The sequence below is a fragment of the Hyalella azteca genome, unplaced genomic scaffold, assembly GCF_000764305.2.
Source record: "Hyalella azteca isolate HAZT.00-mixed unplaced genomic scaffold, Hazt_2.0.2 contig5891, whole genome shotgun sequence".
Lineage (NCBI taxonomy): Eukaryota > Metazoa > Arthropoda > Malacostraca > Amphipoda > Hyalellidae > Hyalella > Hyalella azteca.
This window is the reverse complement of record NW_025936069.1, coordinates 1-19,991: the sequence shown is the minus strand read 5'-3', so window position 1 is coordinate 19,991 and position 19,991 is coordinate 1. Positions and strand designations below refer to the sequence as shown.

Below are 19,991 nucleotides of genomic sequence, written 5' to 3'. Positions count from 1 at the left end.
ACAAAAGGATCGAATTGGTTCGTAAATGTTCAAAAGCTAGCTATATATACTCAATATTTCAAGAAACATCTGGTTTTGCCTTATAACATCAGTGTTGCACATATTTAGCGAGAATATATTCAAAGCGCAGTAAAAAGGGGCATAAATCTTTGAAATAATTGAAATCGATACGTTGAAGTTTGTTAGCACGCTAATTTCATAGTAAAAACTTGGATAATAATGACAAGAGAAAACCTTCGCGATGTTTTCTTGGCATTTCCTGAAGTCACCGTTTCACTTATCGACGGTATCTGCGGCTATCATCTGCATCTGTGGGACAAACATTAATTCCGAGAAATATTGGTCTATTCTCATAAGCCTTATCGAACTGAAGAGATGTTACTATAAGTAAATAGACTCTGATTTCGGTGGAATTATTGCATCTGCTGGACTCTAAAGTGACGATAGCCCGCAATAAATAGAGCTTGTGCTCAGGCTCACTCTCTGTGTTCCTGAGACCGTCCCTGAAGATCCTACAGTTCTTCACTTATTTTCTTTTTGTATCTCACAAGTTTGGCTGCTTGACTAAACTCATACGCTGGTTACTCTGCCGGTTGAGCCAAAATCATGATTCCGACAAAAATCATCTGTCTGTTACTACTTATAACAAGTGAGTATTGTCTTCATCATCTGTGTATAACAGGTTGTAAGTGAATATCATATATTCGTCATCTGCCTGCTGTTGCACTTCACATGTTGAGGAGCTATTTTTGTCTTCATCTGCTTCTTTCTTACGCCCAAAAGATGCTCAGTGATGAGTGAATCGCATCGCTGGATTTTACGAACCTTTCATTTGGATAATTTTTAATATTATTGACTCTACAATTGCACTTCTTATTATACAGCTGGAGAAACTAAACTCTAAGCATTTAAATTTTTTAAATAAAACCTATCTAAATGAAGGGCTAAACCCTAAACATAGAGCAATCAGTCAACTTCACCGGTTATTGATTAGGGTTCATATTTTTTGTCATTAAAATTTTCAAGTAAAAAACAATATAACCTAATCTCAGTAATATGAGATGGGAGTGTAGAACTAACAGGTTTATTTTCATTTATTTGCATGAACATTTATTTAATGAATCACTCGCATTTAAATCCAGCTAGATCCTGGATATAAATTTTTTCGCTGTTTATTTTTACGATTCCAGGAGCCATGCGATTTGGTCTAATGCTTCCTTTAACAAGACAAAAAATAATTCTTGATCTTCTCAGTTTACAAACTTGCATGAGCTTAAAGATAAAAATGGATGGCTTTACAGGATTTCTTGACTCTGTTTTTGGCTCTTCGTTATTTGTCTCCTAGTTTGATGTGCCTAATTTTGAAAATATTTTAATATCTAATTCAAGATGCTACCGAATTGCGTGTTGAAGTAACCGGTGTTGACAGATGCCAGCCTTCTACTATTTATTGTTTCCACTTCTCTTTCTGCGCCACTTCTTATTCTTGTCTAGTGACATCAACACAATTATTTTCAAACAGATGGCCTCCTATGGGAGTTTGAGACTTGGCTCATGCTGTTTAAAATTCTTCGTGTTTCATGATCTCGTTAAAATCCTGGCTATTCCTCATTTAGTTTTCCCCTTTCCTCTAGATTAGTTAGAGACAGTCGAACCGGTAGTTTTCTTTATAGTAAACCTCATTAATTATATAGCGCCAACTCTGCGCCGTATGTAATATTAATGTTGTTTGACGTAACAGGCTTTGTGTCAGCTGAGTGCCCAGCTGGCTATGAAGTCGTCGGGTCAAAGTGCATCCACCGCTTGACCGATGGATATCTTACGTATGAGGATGCGGTAGTTTACTGCTACCAACACTTCGGAAAGTTGCCCGTATTGTCTGACTGCGCTTCTTTCACGGACGTGGCCACTTATGTCGACGATGGATGTGAGATTATAACGTCATGATTAATACAAAGCGATATAAACTAACAAAAACGTATTACTTAAAGAGGGCTACTCGCATTAACGACACCTTAAATGATTTCACAAATAGAAGTAGCCCTTCATTAGTAATATTTTGATAGATTACATCGATGTTATACTGAAGAAGTGACATATATAAATCCATCTGTAGGGGCATTATTCGGGCATTTGGATGACTCTCAAAACTTGGCACAACACTCGAATTTTCAGGCCACAGTAATTGTTTTCACATTCGATATCAATCGTTCGAAGAAGCTACCCACAATACACAACCAATGCCTAGGTCTGAATTGTAAATAGTCTAATGTTTAACGTTATATGCTATCAGACTCAGAATCGCTTTACATGGGTTATTGGTTGGGCGCAACCGACGCGTCGGCCAACAACGTCTGGCAGTGGAACGACGGTACACCTGTTTACATGGGGGCTCCGTACTGGGCGGTCGTGAGTGAATTTCTGTGTTTTATTTATGACAACAACAATGTAATCCGCTTTACAGATAACTGGAGCATGGAATTGTTGCAAAATATTATTAAAGAAGACAGTTACTTTTCGAAGCACGACATGAAACGTAGGCAATAAATTCAGGGTAATTTACGTACGATTTCATTGTTTTGTCAATAATTCAAGTTGTGTATGAACAACTTACCAAAATCCGACTTATATATATAAGTTATTTTACTGGAGCACAAATCTTGCCGAATTAATGACTGAGCAACTTTCTGAAATATTCTCATAATAAAGAAGCGCCGTAGCATTAATTCCGTTCATAGAATAGCGGTAAATTTTGGATTTTTTTACGAAATTATGATTAATGATTAGTGTAATGTTCCCATAGAATATTGCAGGATATAATGGATGGATAGAGCCCGGTGGCGGAACGAATGAAAACTGTGCTGTGATTGCCCTTCCTAGGGGCTGGCTGCTCAATGATGCGCATTGTTCCACTAGCAGTACAGTTTATTCTGTGTGCTCAAGAACTCCAATGGATGGTGAGGGCATTTCTTCTGTACAAGGTCATTCTCCCTGATAGTAAAAAATGGACGAATCTCAAACATCTTGTCATTTTAAAAATAAAGGCCCGTATGCTAAATAGGGCACTAGCACTACAAAGTAGCACTATGCACTACGAAGTGTCCTGTTGGTATGCTAAATACGTCACAGATACTAAGCACTTCGAAGTAGCTCTACAATGTTTAGTGTCGCTTATAATGTCGCACTACTGATTGGTATGCAGAAAGACTTTGAAGTGCTACTTCGCTGTTAGAGTACTTTTATAGTGCCGCACTACGCTATGAGTCTATTGGAGAATGGTAGCTAAGTGCTCAAATAATTAATTATTCCCTAAGAAATTCTCATTCTTTGCAGAAGATTGATGTAAATGTCTAATTGTGATGGTAATGGTACTAGTGAAAATTGTGATGGTGAGCTGAAATTCGCAATGCGTCTGCGCACCTTTCCCATCGCTTACCAAAGACATCGAACAAAAGAGAGAAGCATGGAAAGTTCTTGCAGAAGAATTCAAAATGACTCCAGAAAAAAAAAAGAAAATTCAAAACATGGTATCAATAATATACGTTTAAAAATTACTTTTTAAAGACAACACTTCCAACGAATCCAGTGTCTTCAATCTTACAGATGTACATGTACAATGAATTTCTCATTTAATTTTTGAATATTAAAAAAATTAATTTTTCAAATTTTTTAATCTATAAGTTTTTTTAATATACAATTTTTTCAAAATTATTTATTCTATTAATTGATTCATGCATTGCCTCTGATTTCACACAAGTGTGCAAAATTTCAGATCAATTAGACAGGTAAAAGTGTGTCAAATATCAGTTATAAGATTTGTAGCTGACAAAATTATTTTTTCAATTTTTTTAATATTGAAAAAATTTTTTTTTTAATTTTTAAATAATTTATTTTGTTATTTGATTCATGCATTGTCTCCAACTTTACACAAGTGTGCAAAATTTCAAATCGATAGGATAAATAGAAGTGTATTAAATTTCGATTACATGATTTGTAGCAGACAGACAGACAGACAGACAGACAGACAAACAAACAAGAAGTGAAGTTAAAGAGAAGTGTTGTAAAAACAAGAAAAGTATTTTCTACTTCTACCTTGTTCATCTGTTTCGCCAAGGAAAATGTCAGCCATAAGAATAACATGTTGTTCACTGAAGCGGTTCCATTTTTTATATTCAAGGCATGTAGTTCCTGAGGTTTTTACGCTATGATGCATGCCTTTGCTGTAAGCCAAACAGATCCATAGCTGACGAAGTAAACAAGGTGAAATATACCGTAGTGTCGTCATGAAGTGCGGTGTGTAGGACACTTTAGATTTTTGTAGTGCGCGTTATGCTTTTGGCCATATTTAGCATACCAACCGTAGTGTTCCATGCCGCACTATGGCTTGTAGTGCGTAGTGCTACTTCAAAGTGCTAGTGCCCTATTTAGCATACCAACCGTAGTGTTCCATGCCGCACTATGGCTTGTAGTGCGTAGTGCTACTTCAAAGTGCTAGTGCCCTATTTAGCATGCCAACCGTAGTGTTCCATGTCGCACTACGGCTTGTAGTGCATAGTGCTACTTCAAAGTGCTAGTGCCCTATTTAGCATGCCAACCGTAGTGTTCCATGTCGCACTAGTACCGCACTACGGCTTGTAGTGCGTAGTGCTACTTCGTAGTACTAGTGTCCCATTTAGCATACGGGCCAGTATATCGAAAAATGAATTTCACTTCAACTCCTGGGTCTATGTTGGACTAAAAATATTTTTAGATTTAAAGTTTTTTCTACATTTCGACAATAACTTGCAACACCGGATTTGAAGTTGGTTTATGGCGAACGTGCTCATGTAAATGGCCTTTTTGTCCAAAAGTGCTGCCTTTTTCGTGATGAAGTGTTTTGTAGCATTTCCTTGGTTTGAAATATAATCATAACAACTTGATTGAAATGATAAAATAATCATCCATGCAACCTCAATATACTAATCTTTTTATTTAATCCTCATTTTATTTGATATCGCATCAACTTTTCCTTCCATGCAGGTTTATGCACAAGTCCGTACGTCTTGGTAGGCACGCAATGTATTCACTTACTTCTGACCGATTATAACTGGGGCACCGCGCGCACTCAGTGTGGAGCGACTGGAGGAGATCTGGTAATTCTGGATGACTGCGACCAGTATATCAAAGTTGCCGCTTACCTCGAAAAACAAGGTAACCAACCACATTCCGGCGTTTTACCTGACCTTATCTTTGCTATGAATTTTAGTGATGCCTTTTAGACCAACTTCAATCTGACCTAACACTGGGCTTACATATGGGTTGAAAACTTATAAATAGTTGTGTTTTTATATTTTTTTACATTGACAAGGCCACGATGAAACGTATGGATACTGAATCGGTGGCTCCGATGAAGACTGGGAAGGGCAGTGGCGCTGGTTTGATGGTTCGCCGATGGTGATAGGGCTTCCGTACTGGTCAAATGTAAGACAATTTAAACGTGGAGATTATATTAATAGGGAAACTTTTCACCAAATATAAAACATGGAAATAATTATTTGAGAATAAATTCCATTGAAATACAATCTAAAAGCGGGAAAATCAATGCCAGAATCCTGAAAGAAGTAAATCTCCATTGAGTATACGAATTGATTCAAACTCCGACTCGGTTCACTGAAAAGTCAGCAACATAGCGGAAAATTACGGGTTACATCTTTGCTTCAATCCAGTCAGGGTTGGCAAGGTTTTTTCTGTCGCTGGAGGTCTTGGCAGATTCCCTTGACGTCTCGGTAGGCGAACATCGACGCAGAATTTTCCTCTCAGTGGCGGCCTATTTTCTTTTCTGCACTGCTTTTTAAATGTGGTTCGCAGCTCGACTCCATCCCTAATCAACATTGAAACTCTTTGTATCAAAAACTTGCAACGGAGATATATATATAATAATAATATAGCGGTTTCAGCGTTTATTAGGCCGTAGGCCTGTCGCCGATTCTTAACATCGCAGAACATTCACAGCAATTCGCGGTCTTGAACTCGCAACTCACTGTTACAATTCTGCTGCGCTTAACCGCCCGGCCTCCTTGCCGGTTCTGACCAGAAACTGGCGCACAGAGCTGGGATCGAACCCGCACCTCTCTGCGCCAATCCTAGTACTCTGAACTTTAACCACTGGGCCACTCTGCCCATGAATTTATAACTTATTGAATTAGCTCAAAACGGCAATTCAAATGAATTTGGTGGTAGACCAAAGTAATGAAGGTCTCATTACTTTGTATCTGTTTGGAAAACAGCCCAATCCGTATGAATTGGGCTGTTATTTACTTATTTGGATACAAGATCATGTGTTTGAAACTTTGATACCCGGTAGTTCATGCGGAAAATTACATTTATCCAAATTATATATAGCTATTCAAATCATATGAATGAAAAATATAAATGTTTAGCATATTTTATCCTTTATTTCCTCTTCAGTATGGTGATGGACCTTCAGAACCCGACAACCCTGGCGTGGAGAACTGCCTGGAGCTCAGTTCTGCGTGGAGGTACAGGTTCTCCAACACGCTGTGCTCCAACACGCGACGTGTGATCTGCGAGGCTTTAATAAAACTCCCGCGTACAACATGCACGACTTCTTAAACATCGATTTCATAAAATTGCTAATGGTAGGTTACTTCGCAATAATTCAATTTAAAATACAAAGAATGGCCTTGTGTTGTATTATTTTCAATATTTGAGTGTACGTTGTGTATGCACCTCATGCAGCGCTGCGCCAGGCTATCTGCAGCAGCTGTGAGAAAGACTACAACTTCGCACGGTATGAATATATTATTAGAAACACAATCTAATGGAATATCTTTTGCCATGTATACCTTGTGACATGCAGTGTAGTAAATGCATTATATACGGCGATCAATGTGCCATAAATACAAGCTGGTGATCAGGCTCACGCTCAGTGTGCCCGAGACTGTCTCAAAAGAACGCGGTTTTCTCCACGTCTGTAAAGAAAGAGAATTTTCTCGCAAGTCGAACAGTTTGGTAGAACAAACACGCAGGTTACGCCGCTTGCAAACCCATAATTATGAGTCTCAAGAAAATCTTCTGTCTGATTGTATTCGTCACAGGTGAGTATCATCTTCATCATCTGTCTGCTGTTGCTTATCGCAGGTTAGTGTCATCTTCGTCGTTTGTCTGTTGTTACTTGTCACAGGTATCCTCTTCATTATCTGTCTGTTGTTACGTGTCACATGTATTGTCGTCATCGTCTGCGTGTTGTTATTTGTCGCAGGTGAGTATCATCCTCATAGGTAATGAATGGGTGATGAATGAATTAGGTAACGCTTACCTAATGCGAGCCTTCATATAGGAATATTACGTGCCCTGGGACGTACTCTCCTGCAATATGAGTATACCTTTGAATTATTTATTCACTGTATAGATCTCCAGTTGATGTGGCGTTAACTATGCTTGTAGGATTTTTTTTTGACGAAGATTTGACAATTGTGGTGACGTGTTTCGGATGTTTCGGTTTGTTACTGCAATTAACTGAGTACTGATACTTACTTTATTTGGCTCGACTAAAGCAGCAGTGAAAAGACTATTCAGGATCATGGCCTCCACTTTTGATTAATATTCATAGCGAATCTTGAAATACAGAATAAAATGGTATGAACGAGCGAGAAATTTTAACGCTTAAAATGTTTGATTCTTAGGTTATTTTTTCATAATTGATCATTAGCAGACAATATGGAAAACTTGTACTAGTATTTCGAGAATACGTATAGCTTCTTCTAACACATGCTCGGGGTCATTAGAATTTATATTATTTATATATGCTGAGATACGCCAAATTTAAATTGTTCAACTTAGCGAAATTACATATATTGAAGAAGACAATTTTCTTTAGTATATTGTAAATCTTGACCAAATTTTGTGCGCGTACAGTTGACATTCAGGTAGCATTAACATGTCTAAGCAATAATAGAGTCTATTTGGTAATAATATCACTCGTTTGCTTGAATCGCAAATTCACTAAGAACTTAATAGCAAAGAAAACTCCACAAAAATTCATAGTATCTTTAAAGAAAACGTTTCGGAGTCCAGCTCCATCGTCAGTTCGAAAATTCTAGANTTAGCTTTTAGCTCTTACCCGCTTGAAATTGTAAATAGGTAGGTTTTGCAGCTTAGGATTTTCGTTGTATTCTTGACTTGTACTAATCACTGATTTATCTGTGTTCTAGAATTTTCGAACTGACGATGGAGCTGGACTCCGAAACGTTTTCTTTAAAGATACTATGAATTTTTGTGGAGTTTTCTTTGCTCTTAAGTTTTTAGTCTATTTGGTGATTTATTTTCTATGTTGAAGAATATTTGTTATTTCCTATGCTTGGGAAATTCTTGAGGAATTTTGCCTCTTCCTTCCTATATCAAACTGTCTCATTCAATATATTCTAAAACAATTCGCGAAATCAACTGAAAAAGGAGTATGAATTTATTGCGACGTCGAATTTCTCGTTCAATATGACAGGCGCAGCGGCGATCGAGTGCCCTGCTGGCTACGAGGTCGTTGGGTCCAAGTGCATCCACCGCCTGCCTGGTGGTTACCTCACGCACGACGACGCGGTCACTTACTGCCACCAGAACTTCGGCAGGCTGCCCGTGCTGCGCGACTGCGCTTCCTTCACTGACGTTGCTACTTATGTTGACGATGGATGTGAGTAGTATAGCTTGATGAAGAATTCGGCTCGATAACCAAGTTGACATGAAATTCCTGTATTTAATTATGTGCATTGATATTCCATTGAAAAAAATTATTTACCTGGTATAGAAGAAACCGCAAGCAAAATACGATTCATCAATTGGACTTCAATTTTGCATTGTATAACTAAATGCTTAGAGCTTCACTAGACACGCAAGTCTTCAGACCCTACAGACTGTTATAACAATGGCCATCGACAGTGTGATAGGGTTCCACAAAAGGTATTAATAATACTAATTTACTACCACTTACTCTGAATACTTGCCATATGCTACACAAATCCGTGTTCGAGTCTGAATTATAAAGCATCTCTTGTTTACCCATGTGTTCCGTTAGTCTCAGCGGACGACATCAACGGCTACTGGCTGGGCGCCACCAACTCTTCAGCAAATGGCGTCTGGCAGTGGAACGACGGCACCGCCGTGCACATGGGCGTCTATTGCGTACTGGTCTATTGCGTACTGGGCTTCGGTGCGCAGACGTGGGCCACAAATTTTACTCTCAAATAAGCTTTCTAGCAAATGCTCTGTATAAATAAGCTCAGCTAAAGTCAGCCACAGAGCTAAGAAGTCGCAGATCACACAAGAAACACCGCAAGCCATGCCAGTGAAGCCTCAGGGCGCTGTGAGCCTGCTGCCACTGCTCCAGCCAGTATAAACTTTATTGCATTTACACATCAGCATGCGCCTATCTCCACACTTACCATGCTTCTCCACCTTGCTGCAGCCAATGAGGTTAGGTTTGGTCCGGAGATGTTGTTTGGGTGGAGAGTCGGGGCAAGTGTGGAGGGAAACGCATGCTGGGGTGTAGATGCCGTGAAGGCTATATATATGCTGGCGCAGCTGCTGGTGGCTTGCGGTGTCTATAGGTGCTTATACACGGTGCTATTAGTTGCGTATATTGATTGCGTCTACTACAGTTTTGCAGGCTGAGAGTATACACGAGTTTAGTGCTATTGGTACACTGCGCCCGCGTCAGTGCGACGTTGGGAGTTGCCGAGTAAGGGTGTGCACGGTGGAGGCATGCGAGAGCAAGACGGCAGTGCGCGCTACAGTGGGCGAGAGAGAAAGCGACGCAACCGTACTCGGTATGACGGCCGGGCGGCTACTGAGCGCAATAGACTGCTTCAAAACAACTCTGGTTGCCCTGCTTGCAATGACCCAGCTAGTTGCCTCTGAACACGTCAAGCATCACAAATTTTAGTTGCCTCGCCTAGTAGACGCAACTAAGAACCCGGTGTATAAGCACCTTAAGGCTCCAATCACTCAAGTTCAAATGCTAATCTACTCAGTAGCATACTTGCACACAGGAAGAATATGAAAGTGCTAACGGTATTGGGAAATGGTGGCCTCAAACATGCAACACCTGGGCTTAGGTGAGTGACTCGTTGTGTGTCACAAATAGAATGAAATCTGAATTGCGACAAACAAACTAATATATGAAATGAGGACAAGACATCAAGAAACATCAAACTTTGAAAGCTTGCAAAGTAACTTGACAAAAAGGCTGTAAAATTAGATAATTTTTACCTGGTACTTTCTCTTTTTTATATTTTCATGTTTTTGCGATGTTCTGTCCGAAAGCCGCTAAACATATCAGTCCTTTTAAATTACTAAACAAATTTAGCTCTAATGCTCACTTACATCTAACTGACGGGATCATACGAATGGCTACTTTGTTCATTTTTTAAAATTAGTGCATTATGAATAATATCTATCAAGTACAACCACAAATATAGATATTCCTCGAGTTGCTAGATGATGGCGAGTCATTTGTTCCGTATTGTAGTTAAGTAGTTCATAGAGCCTAGGCTGGTAAGGTGTCCGCGCGGTCAACTGGTACAGACGTTGGACTACGACGCGGAGAGTCTGCGTTCGAATCCCGGAGCTGCAGTCGACGTTTGCAGATAGTACATAGCGGTGAGTAATTTGATGTGTATATATCCTCGATAAGTGAATTTGCTAAATTCTAAATTACGTTGCTAAAGTCAATAGAATGAGAATGTCAGTAACCAATGTCAATACAACCTGTCATTGCAAGAGCGAAGTCTAGGTGATCTGAGAGAGAGAAGGAATAAATTTTTTTAAATCGTTGTTGACAAACGGTGACGCGTAACTGCAGCGTACTCTGCCAGAGCCGCCCCAGAGCAGGCGTTGGGCAGGTTTGAGCAGGCGGTGCTCAGTAAGGGCTGCGTGACGGCAGGACAGAGCACACCTGGGCAGGTACTCAGAAGCAAATTAGCGCTGATACGCGGCTGGCGATATCGTCTCTAAAGCGGACATTTCTGCTCTATCGCTGCTCTGTCGCGTCTCTACGTCGGCTCTGCAGCCGGCGACGGCCTGCTCTATTCCCTGCCCTAAATTTTAACTGGGGCAATCTCCTTCAACAATAAAGTTTGGAAAGAAAAATCAACAACATTTTAAAATATAGCGAAATTCAAGTTGGAAAAAATATAATAAACAACGTTAAACAAGCCCAAGTGTTCGATAACAATTCAGGAAACTTCTCAATTGTGAAGATTTCCTGCAGGCTTAGCACAAAATTTTACTAAAGGCAGAGATAATCTAATACTAGCTTTAGTATTATTAGGAATATCTTACCAGCAAGGTCTCCATTCCACTCTCTACTAATTGGCCGACTAATCTAGGCACTGCGTCCCTACTCCCTATGCGCTCCACGGCGCCTGAACTCTTTTCGAACGCGTAATAAACTCGACTCATATTCGTACGGTTCCCATAAGTGCCATCGAAGCCTTAGTTAAGACTTAAGAGTTACATTTGTGACTCAATACTCAGCCATGCATACATCGACAGGTTTGCGGTGTTTGTCGGACCACTAATTAACTGCCATGTCAGTTAGTCAGACAAATTTTGCTAAAGACGTGCAACATGGATAATTCCAGGCTTGAAGGGCAAGTCCTATGAAGAAAGATTGAAGATTATGAAGCTTCCAAGCCTCAGTTATCGACGTCTGCGTGGGGACCTCATTGAAGTATACAGGTATACTCATGGTCTATACAAGGTCCCCGAAAGATTACTAGAATTTGAAACAAGAACCAACACCAGGGGCCACGACTATAAGCTAAAAAAAACTGCGATGCAACTCTCCACGCGACATAATTTCTTCTCGCTTCGAATCGCCGACATGTGGAACAGCCTCCCCGATGACATCGGTGGCGCTCCAAGTATGAACGCGTTCAAGAATAGACTAGATAAAGCTATGGATTCGGAACCGGTCAAGACTGCGCTATGTTTACCCCAAAATATGGCTGGCTGCTGGATGACGTAGCTTGCACATCCTCAGGCGTCGCTGCTTACCCAGTGTGCTCAAGATCTTCAACGGATGGTGAGAGCCTTTTTCAGAAGTGACTACCTGACATCAAACAAATGAATAACCTATAAAGCGGCTTGCCGTTCTAGTTTATTAATGAATTTCGATGCTAGTTTCAAGCCTAGGTTGCAAAGAAAAAGAATCTAATCAATCGTCTTTCCATATGTATTTTGGTTAGTTAGTGCAAGTCTACACATGCTTTTATCAAGAAATTTATCACTCGACATATCGGTATTATTTTGATGACGTCTATTGTACTATCACCAAAATTGAAAACTTATCGTGAAAACTTTCTAGAATGCTTAAAAAATAGTTCGATATATGATTACGCTTAGCCGACCATTTTATTCAATTTTAATTTTGTTTGACATCCCATCAACTTTTCGTTTTTTGCAGGTTTATGCGCCGTTCCATACGACCTGGTGGGCACGCAGTGCGTTCACCTTCTGCCAACAAGTTACAACTTTACCGATGCACGCACCGCGTGTGGGTCAACCGGAGGAGATTTGATAATTCTAGATGACTGCGAACAGTACAGCAGGGTTATCACATACGTCATGGAGCAAGGTAATCGCCAGCAAAATCAGATTTCATGGGACCTTAACGTATCTTGCCTATAAATTTGAATCGTGTCCTTGAGACCTATCACATTCTGCAGACAGAGCAATGCGTCTTCATATGAACCTAAATATGAGGCGGTGTTGCATTTCCACCATTTATCTGCGTACGACTCAACAATATTAATATAATATTGAATCAGTGCAAAAAAGTTCAAGTTTGCAACACAAATATCTAAATTTCACTAACGTTTGATATATAACTCAAACTAGAGGCTCCCCCAGAGCTTTTTTTATCTTAAATCATCATTTTGAATAGATTTTCCATGCCTTTGAAGTGCTAATTAATATCCTGACACGATAAGTATCCTGAATACGCATCCCAACAGCCCCTTACTTACACTATCCCGACACGATAAAATCCTGGATACGCGCCCCTGCAGCCCCTATATACAATATCCCGACACGATAAGTATCCTGGATACGCGCCCCAACAGCCCCTATATACAATATCCCGACACGATAAGTATCCTGGATACGCGCCCCAACAGCCCTTGTATATTGCTATGCCAGGCTTCAAACAAACAAGTTCGAATAATTAACATTCGCAGTTGTAACAGTTTGTGAAATGCGAATTCTACTTTCTATGTAAGATGTTTTGTGTCAATTTTAGAATGTCTTCCTTAAAGAATGTCATTAACCTTGTCAATTATTATATATTAATTTAAAATATTACTGAAGGGATTCAGGATAACGATCAAAAAATTGCAAGGATTATCGGCCCCAGGTAACGCCGAGAAAACTTGCTTGTTGTTTTTATGTGATTTTCCATGTTTCGTTTTAATCTGTTTAGTTTTCACGTCTCTTCACAGGACAAGCCTACAGCCCTCTTGGATATTGGATCGGTGGCTCGGATAAAGTCTTAGAGGGACAGTGGCGCTGGATAGACGGCTCTCCAATGGCAATGGGGCTGCCATACTGGGCGAATGTAAGATACAGTTATCAAATAAAATGTGATGAGTTAATAAGTTGCATTTTTTAGTATGAAATTTAGAAAATGTATGAGTTCTCTTTTTAGATAACTCTAATTATAAGGCAAGTAAAAATTTTGGAATCAAAACTGATGCAAGTCAATGCAATAACGCCATTCATTGATTGGTTAGTAGGTTAGCCAGGAGGCATTTACAAACGGCTACTTCCCACGGCAATATTAAGCTGCTACCCTGATTAAAAATATAAAAAGAATGATTAAGCTGAGGACAGAATTCGTCGATTACTTGGAAGGATAAGCAAAGACGCAATTTTAGCGCATTTTCTCATTTATGGAAAAAAGGCGCTATTGTGCTCGTCATGCCTGTCCGTGACGTCCGTCCGTGACAAGAGAAAATGCGCTCTCTGTCACTCACTGCAGTGAGTAATGAGTTATATTTTTTTAAACTTAACCTGTTACGGGATGGTATAAGTAACAGAATCAGCGAATAGGAACGAGTATGAAAGTGGGACAGCAATCACCTTCGACCGTCCGGCCGCCGACTCACTCGACCCATTGCAGTACTAGTGAGCGCTACATTACTGCGGTCTTGGTAGCTATACTGGACCTGTCTTACTTGAGAGTCACGTCTTTTTATAAACATGTTGCTTCCGCCCTCATCGTGGGAGCAGCTTCGCTCACGTAATGTTATACAATAATTAGGTGTCTCCCATTGCATCAATTTCTACAGCGTCTGACGAATATTGCGTCTTCATGACAGTTTCTTTAATCTTATAATATGATAAGAATGAGACGCCTAACAGGTGGCATCCTTACTTCACATTCAAGGTTAGGAATACAGCACCTAAACCTTGTCAATTGGACCCAGGGTTGCACCCGAACCGTGTCGATTCGACTAAGGTTAAAGGATATCACACATTAACCCATTAACCCTGACAATCGGACTCAGGTTAGGGACACTGTACCTAAATCTTCAAGAATGAAAAATAATCACTGATATTCTCACAAACAGTTTTTGCTCACTCATAAAACCTCAATCACCCAGTAAATGCACATATTTCACATTTGACACATAGAAGCACAGAAATAAATTTGGCAGAGCTTTCCTCGTTGCCGATCCAAACTTCAACTGCGCGCGCATCGGGTGCGTCGGTGCTGCCGGACTTGAATTTTCCGGAATTAGCAGGCAACTTGATAATTTGGATACTGCGATACGCATTTAACATTATATTTACTCTACAGTTTAAAGTTACTATCTCGAGCTCCTCGGTCAACGATATATTGATACTATTTTTACACGTTGAAATGAACGTGACATTAATTGATTAGGTTGTTCATTACGTCGTTGTGGACAATATATATGAAGTCTCCGCAGGGTTTCTGCATCCTGCGATTATTGCGCAGAATTTTGACGAAGAATTTTCAAATGAATATAGAAGCTCCTGTTATCTCCTAACTAATTCTTGAATAAAGAGCCGACCACCTTGATTGATTTCATGGTTTTAAATTATCATTTTTTTTGTGAAATATCAAAATCCCGTGGCCAAGTAATTCCACATTTTCTTCAATTAATTGCTTTTATTTTTATTTTAATAGCGTGATGTTAGCGCCATAAGGAATTTGTCCACAAACTGATAGTAATGATTTCATAGCTTGTTTCAACTTATAAATTGAAAAATGTCATTAAATATTCAGTAATTAAGTGACACCAAGCAATCTAAACAAATGCCATGTTGTTAGAATTTTTCACCCGCCTTCCCAGGCTGCTGTAGGCGCTCCAGAGCCCGACAACCCCGGCGTGGAGAACTGCCTGGAGCTGAGCACCCTGTGGATGTACCGCTTCTCCAACACGCTATGCTCCGACTCCAGACGCGTGATCTGCGAGGCACAGCCCCTCTAGATATGTGAGGCGCAGCCTCTCTAGATCTGCGGGGTGCAGCCCCTCTAGATCTGCGAGGCGCAGCCCCTCTAGATCTGCGAGGCGCAGCCTCTCTAGATCTGCGGGGTGCAGCCTCTCTAGATCTGCGAGGCGCAGCCTCTCTAGATCTGCGAGGCGCAGCCCCTCTAGATCTGCGAGGCACAGCCTCTCTAGATCTGCGAGGCGCAGCCTCTCTAGATCTGCGAGGCGCAGCCTCTCTAGATCTGCAAGGTGCAGCCTACATAGAGGTATATTTTGGTAAGGCAAAGACAAACAAACTTTAAAAGCTGTGATTTTCTCCGTAGCAGGTCGCTCATATTTATTGGCCTACACTTTTATTTTCTTCAAGAATATTCAATGATAGACATATTCACAAAATTTTTATTGTCTCACCACAAAAAGTGTGTATGATCGATAATTTCTGAAAAAATTTCATTATAATTATAAAGCGTGATTAAAAGACTTACAATGATGAAAAATTCAAATTACCATCCATATTTTTTTGCTGTTTACAATTCTAGGACAAAGAAAGAATTTTAGATTGTTGTGCATTCATTTCTTCATCGCCTTTTTTATAGAAAATGCGACAACATTAAACTGTAGGAAAGTGTTTATGGATTGTTTTGTGTACAATGCAACCTAATAACATGCAAATTCTAGCAAAACTAATTGTCAATTTTCAAGGAAAACTGGTGGGCCTCAAACACGAGACCTTTGATATGTTTTTCTAAAGCCGGGAAGGCGAATAATGAAGTGACTTCTTAAGACGATTGCCACAAGAAAACGAAATCTGCAATAGCTGACGATATTCTGTTGGGCTTATATAATCTATTAAGTTTTACAGTTTATGATAAATGAATTAAATATGAAACACCTTTAGAACACCAATTGCTGTTCCAACATAAGATCGTGATAGGTTTAGGAAATAGACGTCTAAACTTGCATGGATATCGAAGAAGGGGAGTTCCCACTCAGTTTTTATGTTCATGTGGTAGAATATTAATAATTTTGAGCTTACTAGGATGCGGGAGAAATTGCTACAGGACTCGTTCACGCTGAATTGGTAACTGATCATGGAGATGCCTCATAACTTGCCCAAGAATCGTAAACGACAATTGATAATAATATGTTTTCATAGATGGTAGCAGTATTTGTTGGGAAAATATAATTGTAAGCTTGGGTAAATCAGATCTATTAATTTAATTATTTAATATATAAAACATTTATTTCATTGATTAGTTTCACTAAATTCAACAATTATTTTAAAATATTTCATACTCATGGCCCATCCTTTTACTGCTCTTTCTATGCCGCTGATAGCTGTCGATCACAGAATATAATGGAAACTCAGGTGGGAAAAAATTCTAATTTTTGTCAATTCTGAAACTATAGTGTTAATAAGTTCGGTAGGCGGGACTTCTAACCGGAACTTTTTAGTCACGTCTTGAATAATTTTACTTGACGTTTTGTAATCACATCAGCAATATTCATATTGTAATGGAGTATGTGCTATGAAAAAAACAAAATATACATGTTGTATATGGCTGATATATCTGACTTATCGTATACTTTGAAAATCTGAATAAACTTTTCGCAAATCAAACGAGTTGCGAGTTACATGTGCATGGTACTAGATCTCTGACGGCAGCAGGTTTGATAAACCGCACGTTACTGGTCTTCTCAGCCTTACAAGTTTTTACCGTTGCATGGAACATCGTCTAGAAAAGCATCATAGTTGAAGGTTATTAAACTTTGGCTTTTAGTTGAGCAGAATGACAAGCAGATGAAGATAAATTATGGCAGTAACGTTTTAACCGGTTTCTATTATTACCGTGCATTACTGCCTTCATGCATTATCTAATCTTTTATCGTCTAAAGTTAAAGATAGGGCCACTTATGAAGCACAACTTATTTACATCGGTTCAGAAGAGTCAGTGAAGTGGAAATTAAATCCAGATACGATCTTGGGCTGAGAGGAAGTCGGCTTCTCGTAACATGATAGAGAACACAGCGAACTGACACAACTAACCGATAGCTGTGTGGATTAGTTTTTTAGATTATGTTATATTTTTCGTGCTCCAAATTTTGCTCCTGTAAAATAACATTTTAGAAATGTTTCCCAATTTTAGATAATAAATGAACTCCTGCATTGATTTCGGGTGAAATAAATTTGATAGAGATTAAAATTCTATCATCCGTAGTTAGATATTGTTTTTATCATAGAATGTACACTTATTATGCAGAACAAGAAAAAACCGTTGTACTTCTACTCTATATGTCGTTACTGTTTGTGTTTAATAGTTGCTGCTGACACAGTGTTCCAGAATGCAAAGTTACCAGAAGTTTCTATCAATATTAGCTTGTAGTTGCTTCACCATATGACTGGAAATCTTGCCTTTGTCGTTAAATAGGCTCAATTTTTATAGGATTGCAGGAACATATGCGTAGTAAAAAAAGAAGACTGTTATGGCTTCGCTATAACTTTCATCTATAACTTTCATCTTCGCTATAACTTTTCATCATAACATCTTCACTATAACTTTCATCTTTCACATTTTTCATTCATCTTTGCAGGAACATATGCGTAGTAAGAAAAAGAAGACTGTCATGTCTACGATAGACGGAAGACCAATGCTGTACGAGCTCTCCTTGAAGCAGCTCAGAGCGCTAATGGCAGGGAGAGGACCTACAGCTGCCGATATTGTCCAGGAATATGGCGGCTCTGAAGAAATATGTAGGAAATTGCACTCCGATGCACAGAGGGGTGAGCCTTATTGGTTGGCATCACTCAGATATATATGGTGCTATACATTATACTGCACTTCAGGAGTTAGAATCATAAGATTTATTTTCAACGTAGAAATCTCTACTAAAATTTTCGTGCATCACGCGAATCACACAATTTGTATTCAGAAATAATCTTTCTAGTGCAGCGTCGACTTCCCCAGCGCTACTTTCGCAAGTCTTAAAAAAAGTCTTGAAATACTCTTAAAATAATCCTATTATGGCGTGGCCCACTTGTGAGCAGACGCTAACTTTTTACTAAAGACTGCTGGTAGCTTCAGGACTAGAGTTTAAATTGTATAAGTGAATTTTTCTTATATTTTTAACATATATGATGCCTCTATTGCAGGTTTAAGCGGTGACTCAGCAGATATTCAACACCGTCGCGAACTTTTCGGTTCAAACATCATCCCGCCAAAACCTACCGAAACTTATTTCAAGTTCGTGTGGAAAGCTCTACAGGATGCGACCCTTATCCTGCTGCTGATTTTTGCCTTCATTTCCTTGGGATTGACTGTGTGTGAGTCTAAGAACTTGATGACGCACGTTGTCGGCTATCTGTTTCATCCATATCTTTTATGATGTGTTAAGAGCTTCAGTTGTGCGGGTTTCTTGGCGTTTCTGCGGCGTAAACCTTATCTCTTCTTTACTCTGTTGCTTATCTCTTTCAGCTCTGTTAAATTTTCAGCACGTCTAGCTACATATTTATGATAGACACCCATTATAATTAGCGTACAATGTACACGTCTTATCTGCACATCTCCATCAACAGTAAACAATAAATTTTGCCTTCACCCCACTTCAGAAATTTCTTGGGTTGCAGACGTTACCATCCATCTCGATGAAAACGAAAAAAAGGAGGGTTGGATTCCAGGCATCACCATCTTTTCGGTGATGCTGGTCGTTACAGTCACAGCCTCCAGCAACTACACCAAACAGCGGATATTTCGCAATGTCCAAATCGAGATTTCAAGAGAAAAACTGTTCTCTGTTATCCGGCACGGCGAACTTCAACAGATCAATGTCGAAGACATCGTCGTTGGTGACATAATTCAAGTTAGCAACTCTTATTGTACGTTTAAGAAAAATCCTATTTATTTGAGTCATGTGGTGCAAAATAAAGGCATTCCTTCTGTACGTTTTGATAGTCCGTCAAATATTCCATTCCAATTGGATTATTGGTTTTTAAGTATAACCGTGTTCAAAGCAACAGTCTATCTTCTTTCTTTCGCATTTCGTACATGTACAGATGAAATCAGCTTAAATTGGTTTCATGAACGATTGTCAGCGATAAACATTTTTAAGATTTTAAATTGCATCATCTGGCCGCTACTATTTTTTCTCTATTTTGAACTTTCTCTGCGATTTATGCTTGCCTTGCACTGCAGGTTGAGTACGGCGACCTGCTGCCTGCTGACTCCATTCTGCTGCAGAGCAGCGACTTGACTGTAGACGAATCCTCTCTCACTGACGAGTCTCAACCAGTGTTCAAAAGCTTCCAGTTGAACCCTCTGCTTTTTTCGGGTGAGTCTTGCTTCTAAATTTCACTATTCATGCTTCTTTTATGCCAACCTTGAGTGAGATCTTCAACTAAGCATGGGAGCTTTACAATGAAGAATAATTTTTTCGAACAATGACATGCTTCATTCCACCCAGGCCCATAATTTTGGAGCGTCGCGT

The 19,991-nt window shown here is 39.5% G+C and overlaps 2 protein-coding genes across 3 annotated transcripts; both read left to right on the top strand.

The window, feature by feature from the left end:
• Positions 1–496: 496 nt before the first annotated feature.
• LOC108670642 (C-type lectin domain family 6 member A) lies at positions 497–5,439 on the top strand. Of its 2 annotated transcripts, XM_018158116.2 has the most exons (6): positions 497–649; positions 1,742–1,927; positions 2,294–2,409; positions 2,804–2,957; positions 5,020–5,190; positions 5,348–5,439. In XM_018158116.2, exons 1-6 carry the CDS (start codon positions 607–609, stop codon positions 5,371–5,373), a joined length of 696 nt encoding a protein of 231 aa, XP_018013605.1. In that variant the 5' UTR covers positions 497–606; the 3' UTR covers positions 5,374–5,439. The 2 variants fall into 2 exon arrangements, with proteins under 2 accessions (XP_018013605.1, XP_018013604.1); XM_018158115.2 differs by having other exon boundaries at positions 5,020–5,416.
• A 6,531-nt stretch (positions 5,440–11,970) lies between these two features.
• On the top strand, positions 11,971–15,509 carry LOC108670639 (perlucin-like protein). Its single transcript, XM_018158113.1, has 4 exons — positions 11,971–12,076; positions 12,458–12,628; positions 13,491–13,606; positions 15,372–15,509. The coding sequence occupies exons 1-4, from the start codon at positions 11,980–11,982 to the stop codon at positions 15,507–15,509; spliced, it is 522 nt and encodes a 173-aa protein (XP_018013602.1). The 5' UTR covers positions 11,971–11,979.
• Positions 15,510–19,991: the final 4,482 nt, after the last annotated feature.